Source organism: Hyalella azteca, unplaced genomic scaffold (assembly GCF_000764305.2).
Source record: "Hyalella azteca isolate HAZT.00-mixed unplaced genomic scaffold, Hazt_2.0.2 contig14855, whole genome shotgun sequence".
NCBI lineage: Eukaryota > Metazoa > Arthropoda > Malacostraca > Amphipoda > Hyalellidae > Hyalella > Hyalella azteca.
Window position 1 is genome coordinate 51,920 of NW_025944726.1, and position 9,222 is coordinate 61,141.

The 9,222-nt window shown below is 37.0% G+C and overlaps 1 protein-coding gene across 1 annotated transcript; it reads left to right on the plus strand.

The window, feature by feature from the left end:
* Positions 1-2,775: 2,775 nt before the first annotated feature.
* Positions 2,776-8,443, plus strand: LOC108664624 (bone morphogenetic protein 2). Its single transcript, XM_047884201.1, has 7 exons — positions 2,776-3,064; positions 3,396-3,540; positions 3,826-3,956; positions 4,429-4,440; positions 4,639-4,788; positions 6,639-6,756; positions 7,942-8,443. The coding sequence occupies exons 1-7, from the start codon at positions 2,969-2,971 to the stop codon at positions 8,322-8,324; spliced, it is 1,035 nt and encodes a 344-aa protein (XP_047740157.1). The 5' UTR covers positions 2,776-2,968; the 3' UTR covers positions 8,325-8,443.
* The last annotated feature ends 779 nt before the right edge of the window (positions 8,444-9,222 follow it).

The window sequence follows — 9,222 nt, forward strand, 5'->3', positions numbered from 1 at the left end:
ATTAGGACGATCGCGTATATTATAGATTGTGAGGGAATCATTCTACATCTTATCTTCCTAATGTCCCATTAAACTTGCTATGCAGTTCATCTAAGATACTGTCAATAACGATAAAATTGTAGGGGAATTCCAATATATAGGAAATGAACCACGGAATACTTCGTAATCTTGTTTGGACATTCGTCTAAAGTCTAAATTTTGACTCAATTATTTATTAAAACAATTTAGAATCTTTCTTTAAAAATATTAAAGAAATTGAGAAAATTTTTGAGAATATTTCGAGACTGGCAAATAACGCTAAATATTTAATATACCCTGTGCTTTATTTCGATCCGAAGTTACATATTTTTGTTTTTAGTCAAATTGTCGTGTTTTAAGTTAATAGAAAATTACTGATGCAAAAAATAACAAGCTGAATGTCACACGGAAGGGGTTGATACTGAACTGTCGTTATAAACGGTAAAAATATTAGATGGGATTTATTTTCTGGCATTTGCAATTCACTCCAAAAATTCTCCACTTCCTATAATTTGCTGAATTTCGGAGAATGAAAGATACATTTACTTGGCAATTTCATCCAAAAAGGCCAATTATATTGACGCACAAATCATATTGTTCGCGTACTAAGGATAGTAACAGTAATTATTAATTAATTTTTATTCTTCAATTATTATAACCATTAATATTATTTTTATTGCTTAAGATTTACTACTGATACTGATTATATTAGACTGATATGCATAAATCATATCAGTATCCAAGTAAGGAGTACGATGGAACTTTCGTTGACCGGACCAGCAAAGACATCTGTCGTGGAGTTTCTAAATGGCATGTGCCTTTAATTAAAATTTCTTCTCCTTATTTAATCATGGAAATTGTTTTTGTGGTGCGACGACCTGGGCTTGGAACTGAAGAGGTCGGTCTGTGCTGTACAAACTCAACTTTGTCAAGGATTTCTTCTTGTACGAATCGAAGCTTTCACATGTTGCAACTGCAGATTTATCCTGGAATTCCTGAATTCCAGCTACAGTAAATTTACTGGAATTCAAGACTGTGCGCAAATACACATACATATTGACAAATAAGTAGAAAAAAACATGACATACTAAACTGCCTTTTAGGAACACAGGTTGTTATAGCGCATGAGGTGACGCAATTACAAATTTCATTTATGCAAGTGTAGGTGTTTGTGAGGATTGGAGAGATTCCAGTGAAAATAAATAGAATGTTTCATATTTGACTCACTGTTACGTATGAACAGTCATGACTCAAATACAACTATACAACACAGGATAAGCAATGAAATTTTATTTTCTCATTTATATCATGTACACAATGTGCAAGTGTCTGGTTCCTCGTTATAGTCGGCCAGTCGGCGAAATTGATCGATTTCGTGGATAAATACCAGCTATAGTATGAGATCACACGCGAATTGCACATTTATATTTAGTTGTTCTCAAGTTAATTAATCTCCTCCCAATATCTGACCACCCGAAAACAATGCTCAAGTGTTCGGTCCAGACTCCTTATTGATAGCTTCGTCGCGCAGGTAAATCCTGTCATCCCAGGGTCAATAAATCCTGTCATCCCAGGGTCAAGTGAATCCTACAGCCGCGGCTTCTATGTTGTAGGGAGGGTCCTTAGGCTGAGGATTGTTATAGATTGTATTAGTTGGTATATAGTTCACTGGTGATCAACCTAAAATTTGTGATATTTCACAATGATCTCACATTCTAGGTAGTTGTTATTTAAATATGAGCATCTTACTTGGACATTCAATTAAACTTGGGTAGTCAACTTTGACATTGAACTATATAGGGCATCGAACAAGAGAAGTCAATTCAAATTGGTTTCACAAAAGAAGATCCTACACCGTCTGTTCCTGGCATACACATCGAAGACACAGGTTATTAATTTTCGTGTGACCCAAAACATTTACCTCGTGTTCGGTTTCACGTCGGTTCGGAAATCTTGGCACGTTGCATACAGGCTGGGTGATGGCGCCAAGATTTTAGCGGCGCCAGCAACTCTTGCTATAAACCTTGTCACTGATTGCGGGTCTCTGCAATCACCTGCAGGCATCCGAGCCGGTGACAGACAGACAACTCTCGTCGTCGCCACAAACCGGTCTAGGGCTTCGACAGGCCCGTCTGTTTACCCAACTGTCTGGTTTCAGGAAACGCAAATTCCGCTTTCCGTGCCTAGCTTCCTTCCTGCGTGGACAGGCCTTAGGACTGCGCTCTGCAAGCCCAAACTTTGCATTGCGTCGGGAGAAAGCAGCTAATATTTCTTGTTCAGATCGAGATCTTTTCGCTCAATGTTTTTGTTCTCATTTACATTGATCAGGTGCACTCACATTTGGGTTTCAACTTTTTCTGTTAGCGCTGCCACATTAATTTTCATATCCAGTGAAATTAATTTTAGTCTCAGAGACTCAAAAAACGTCAATGTTTGATATGAATTTATTCATACCGTGATTTTGAAATTTTGCATATAACTACTTTCCCGGTAAATTTAAATATTTAATGTAACTTTGCACGGCATCAGTGGTTCAGTACGGTTAGTTTAAAGCTTGCTCTGTATTGGTCATTAATGTAAATATGGATGACAATTTATCTTAGTTTTAGGTAATGTATCGGTTGCCTCAACACATCATTATCAACTTTTTTAGATTTTAAATTTTAACTGAGTAAATACGAATCGAATTAATTCAATGTGCACAGCATTACAATATAGTTCTGTAAGTCTCGCTTGTAAATTAGTTGCAACTTTTACAGACGTTTTACTCTCTGAAAGCTTCAAAACATTTAAGATTGTGAGTGCAAATTGATATTCCAATCGTATTTGAAACTATCGCGATTTTACCTATTCGACTTTAAGATAGCGTCTATATAATCACATAACATTCTAAAGCACGGGACTGCTGTTTTTGTGTGTTTATAACAGAAGATAACAGCTGATTCTGAAAATGGAAAGGAATGTCAGGTGGATCGCTATTTTGCTGTTGGTTGTAACAGTGCAGGGGATAAGCTTACCTTTTCCATCTACGGACGAACTACTGCAGGTGAATTTCCGGGCGTGCTAGGTATGTATAGTTTAATCGCAGATGCTTGTTGCTATTTTTATAGGATAGACATCTGAAATGTCTAATTTGAATTACAAGAATTTTAATTATTTTTAAGTCCTAAAACGCAACGAGTGGGAAATAGATCTTCTATTCATTCCCAGGAGAATTAATAGACCTGTAGCAGTTGAATGCGAATCCAAAAAAATTATTGCAGTGTTCTTCAAGTTCTCTTCACGAATATATTTTAAAATATGAATTATAATTGCAAGAACATATTTGCTAATATTAGGAACATATTCATTAAATTCAGATTCATTTTTATTTACAGAAGTTGGATGTACCGGGACGAGAGGGGCGTAGAATGGTCCCCCCTCAAGCCATGCTCGACCTGTACTCCAGATGGTCGCAGGATCCCTCATCAGATGAGGGACTGCGCTATGGGGCGACCACCATCACCGCCATCACCTCTATAGGTCATTGTTAAAGTTAAAAGAAGTTAAGGTTAAAATAGCTGTTAAAGTTGTTTCGGTAGTCGGTTTATTTGTAGAGAGGTTTTGATATGTTCCTAGCTCTCTGAATTATAAAGGAAAAATAATCGAACCAAAACACGAATACTGCTCTGCATTGCAAATGTTTCTGTTCCTTACGAATGTTGCTGCTCAAAATAAGAATGTTGTTGGCCATCGAATATTATTTATTCAATTCAATTCAACCTATAATTATTTCGTTAAACATATTTCTTTTGTTTTTTGTCATAGGCGGAGGAACGAACGAGTTCCTTTTCATGCTCCCCACGCAGCAGCAAGACGAGCAGGTGGTTGGTGTAGAGTTCCACCTTCATCACCACCACATACATCACCATCACACCCTCCATCATCAGCTACTGAAGGTGAGGATAGTGCATCACCACCACATACATCACCACCACACCCTCCATCATCAGCTACTGAAGGTGAGGATAGTGCATCACCACCACATACATCACCACCACGCCCTCCATCATCAGCTACTGAAGGTGAGGATAGTGCAGAAAAATTACTTTTTATTGAAAAAAATTGAATAAAATTACCTACCACCAAAAATTAATTTTCATTGGGCTTTTAATGAAGCGCTGGACATTTTCTAAAACAACTGACTAGTAATAAAAAGTAATTAAAGTAGCATCTATAGAAACTTCCGACGTTTATAACTGAAAACATTCTAGAGATCTGTTAAAAAATTCACTTTGAGGTATAGAAAGAACCTAAAAAATCCTTTGTTTTTACTTCAGAGGTTTATAAAACCTAAAATAATTCATGCATTTTATTTAATAACCTTAAATATTTAACATTTAAAATAATAAAACTATTTTGAATGTGCAGGTGACAGCCCAGGTTCAGGACACAAACGTAAGCAACACACAGCTGGTCTCTGACCCGTCCTCAGGCTGGCTCGCGTTCCAGCTCGCGTCTCCGGCCAGCGTCGCGAGGATCATTAATGTCCGCACGCGTTCTGTCACCGTGCGCACGCACGCTCACACCCAGGTTAATTAATGTCCGCACGCGTTCTGTCACCGTGCGCACGCAACCCAGGTTCAGGACACAAACGTAAGCAACACACAGCTGGTCTCTGACCCGTCCTCAGGCTGGCTCGTGTTCCAGCTCGCGTCTCCGGCCACCGTAGCGAGGATCATTAATGTCCGCACGCGTTCTGTCACCGTGCGCACGCATGCTCACACCCAGGTTAGGATGGGCGCTAATTTATATTTTTATTACAACACTTCTCTTTAACTTCACTTCTTGTTTGTCTGTCTGTCTGTCTGTCTGTCTGTCTGTCTGCTACAAATCTTATAATCGATCTTTAACACACTTCTACCTGTCCAATCAATTTGAAATTTGGCACACTTGCGTAAAGTTGGAGACAATGCATGAATCAATTGACAGAATATAAAATTTATAAATTAAAAAAAATATAATTTTTTTTTTTCAGTATTAAAAAAAAAATTAAAAAATAATTTCGTCTCCTACAAATCTTATAATCTATATATGACACAATTTGACCTGTCCAATTGATCTGAAATTTTGCACAATTGCATAAAGTCAGAGACAATGCATGAATCAGTTGACAGAACAAATAATTTTTAGAATTTACAAAAATTTTAATTTTTAAATAAATTTGAAGAATAATTTTTTTCAGTATCTGAAAATGAAATTAGAAATTCATTGCACATGTGTAACATCCAAGACACTGGATTGTTCAGAAGTGTTGTGTTTAAAAAGTAATTTTTAAACGCATATTATTTAACCTATAAACGCCTTTATTTTGTTTCAACTGTCAAATGCCTGAATGAAATTAATATATCATGTCGGAAATTGTTATTTAGTAGTGATTATCTAGGACAAGAAATTGTTTTTAGAGAAATATTTGTCAGTAAAGTTGAGAACAGATACGCATAGCAGATTATCAAATTAAATTTTATACAGTTACTTATATACGGAAATTCGAAATTAACAAATTTTAGAAAAAGTGGAAGAAAATTTACAAAAAATTAGCAGAACTTTCAAGTTTTCAATCTCATGGTGGATCGAAGAAATATACGTAATAAGCAAGATAGTCAGACGTTGCACCATAGATTGTGTGTGAATAATTAATTAATATAATTACTAGGGCTCAGCGAGTTAACCCCTGTAGCTGGTTAACCTATATTCCCAGTTATCTTAATTGCCAAATGATAATATTACTTCACGGATCGTCTCGTATTTCTCGCATTTGGTTCTTCCAAAATGAAAAAAAAAATTGGCCTGAAGCGACAGGAGTGTCGCTGCGATTCGAATGCATTGTAGCATGGATACGATGGTTTCGAATGCATTGTAGCATGGATACGATGGTTTCGAATGCATGGTAGCATGGATACGATGGTTTCGAATGCATGGTAGCATGGATACGATGGTTTCAAATGCATTGTAGCATGGATACGATGGTTTCGAATGCATGGTAGCATGGATACGATGGTTTCGAATGCATGGTAGCATGGATACGATGGTTTCGAATGCATGGTAGCATGGATACGATGGTTTCAAATGCATTGTAGCATGGATACGATGGTTTCGAATGCATGGTAGCATGGATACGATGGTTTCGAATGCATGGTAGCATGGATACGATGGTATGGGAAAATTAACTTCTGCGTAAACTGTGATCATATTTTGGGTCTCAAATGAGCAGGTAAAATGCTTCTGAAACCAGCCTGCATAAATCAGCTTGCCGTACTATCAAAACTAGGTATGAGTTTGTAACTCCGTCAGCCATATAGTGACTGACCGCTTTCTAAGTTAGACTCACCAATCACTGACGAGAAATCGGCCGCTACGTGTACTTGGGCCGCTACGTGTACTTCGGCCGCTACGTGTACTTAGGCTGAAACGTGTACTTAGGGTGCTACGTGTACTTATAGGCTGCTACACGTACTTAGTACACTACGTTTGCTTAGTCCGTTGCGCTTCCTTAAGCGAGTTTTGATGGTACGGCTGCAATGCTACATAAAGACGGTTCTAAATTGAAAACTGAATGTTCATACTGAATATTCCAACAGGACGGAGGCAGCATCCATTTCAAATCTCACCCCCAAGGGTCGTTGCTGCTCATGTTCTCGAAGACGCGCGCTGTGGGGCCGGAGGCTCCAAGTCAACTAAACCACCTGCAACAAGACGGTACACATGCCTTCTGTTCAGAGAAAATTATCTTAATATAAAATAAGAATAACAGCGGTTTCCGCGTTTAGTAGGCCGTAGGCCTGTCGCCGATTCTTAACATCGCAGAACATTCACAGCATTTTGAGGTTTCGAACTCGCAACTCACTGCTACAATTCTGCTGTGCTTAACCGCCCGGCCTCCTCGGCGATTCTGACCAGAAACTGACGCACAGAGCTGGGATCGAACCCGCGCCTCTCTGCGCCAATCTTGGTACTCTGAACTGTAACCACTGGGCCATCTGCAAATTAAAAACAATACATAAATCTTTAAATAACAAATATTGATAATTTTTAGCCAAACCTTTAATTTGCAATAACATTTATCAGGAGTATATAGGCTATACCTTAACCGAGAAGGAAATAATAATTCTAATTAATGAAATACTCTTGTATCAGCTTTATCATAATTTCTTTGAGAAAAGTATTCCTTTATTACCCCGTAATAAAGGACAATGTGTGCGTAACATAATTGAAATTGTGCAAGAATTAATTTGAATAATATCTTCATAAGGTAATAGGAGGAAAGGAAAAGAAACGAAAGAAGGGAACGTTTCTTTTCCGTCAAAGGAAAAGAAACGGTAGATCGATTAAAGTATATAATTTAAGTTTTCAAACAATCTCAAAACGATTACATATTTGAAGAATCGATATATTCGTTAATTTAACTTAGTCAGAGTCATGAATTATTTTATTAATATAAATTTAATTATTTTTCAGCAAGTGAATGCTTGGCATTTGAACGACAAATTTATAATAATGCGTTTTAGTTGATGTATCAAGGTATTGACTACCCGTGGATATTAGGGTAAAGAAACTACTCTTAATAAATAAAAAGACACCCACCAATTTTGTACAAAAGGAATCATATTAACATAATTTTCTGGTTGTACATAGGAACTTCATGTGCAAACTGATTCATCGTAACAAATATTTTGTAATCCTGAAGCTTATATGCGAAGGGATTCATCATGAATTGTTTTTCTTTTTGTAAATTGGAAGCTCGTATGCGAAAGGATTCATCTTAAAATGTTTTTCTTGTTATAACTCGGAAGCTCATACGCGAAATGATTCATCTTAACATGTTTTTAGGAAGCTCATATGCGAAAGGATTCATCTTAACATGTTTTTTCTCACCGTGAACAGTGCGTTCATTGCCCCGAAGCAAGCGATCGCTGGTCGACGACCAACAGAACTCGAGTGCCTGCAGCAGAGAGCCGTTGCGCGTTGACTTCGCACGCCTCGGCTGGTCGTGGATTATTGCGCCAACATCATTTGATGCTTACTTCTGCTCAGGAAGCTGTTCTTTCCCTCTGACCCAGGACGTTAATCCCTCAAACCACGCGATACTGCGAAGCCTCATCCATAACCTCGGAGAGAACGACGTTTCTTCCCCACATAACGTATCTCCGCCATACTGCGTGCCCACGTCGTACACTTCCCTCACTGTGCTACATTATGACGAGGATAGACGGATTATTCTCAAAAAGTTCTCAGATATGGTCGTAAATGCTTGTGGATGTCGTTAGCAAGAACATGGATAAATTTTCGAGCAACCATGAGGTAGATTACGTTTACATTTGCTAGTGTCATTTAATGCGGTTGCATTTGCTTGTGTAATTGACTGCATTTACATTTGCTTTTGTCATGGATTGTTTTTTTTTCTGGGACTCACTTATATCTAACGAGCCATTGAAATGCGATTTATAATTTCTGGTGCAAACTTTCAGAATTTAATTTGTTTTTCTCTTCTTGAATTTGTGCTTAAGATAAATTATTTAACGTTTGATTACATCATACGCAATACAAGTGCTTAATGAATTGAAAGAATAGTTGAAATATTGTTAAATTTAAAATTCAGTTAGCATTCGGGAATATGTCAGGCTAGTTTCAAAGTTTAGTTGGGAAAAATTTAGAATTTCTAACACGTAATTCAACATTTTTTCAAATGAATTTAATTATTGAGGGGATCGTAAATAAATAATTGGAAATGAAGCTAGAGAAAGCGTGGGAAAGTCTAATTTGAGTAATCATAATAAACATGGATGAGATAGTAAAATAAAATTTTAATATTAATAATCAATGTGGGTAGGGGACAGAGTATCGCTAAAATAAAAATCTAGAGCAATGCTGCAAAAACATACATATAATATTAACATAATATCTGAATATCAATAGAGTAAATTAGTAATAAAAATAAAGAATGAAAAGAATCATAAGAAAGAAATGATACTATGTAGTAAGATAATATGTATAGTAATATGATAATATAACTAAAGTGCATGCGGCAATCAGGCATGTGGTTACTAAGTTTTTGGCTGCCCGGCATGTAGCAACAATGGACACACAGCTTCTAGGTATATGCTAAACGAGATATAAACTTATTCAACAATTTGTAAAATAACAGTAAACTAGCGAAATTAACTC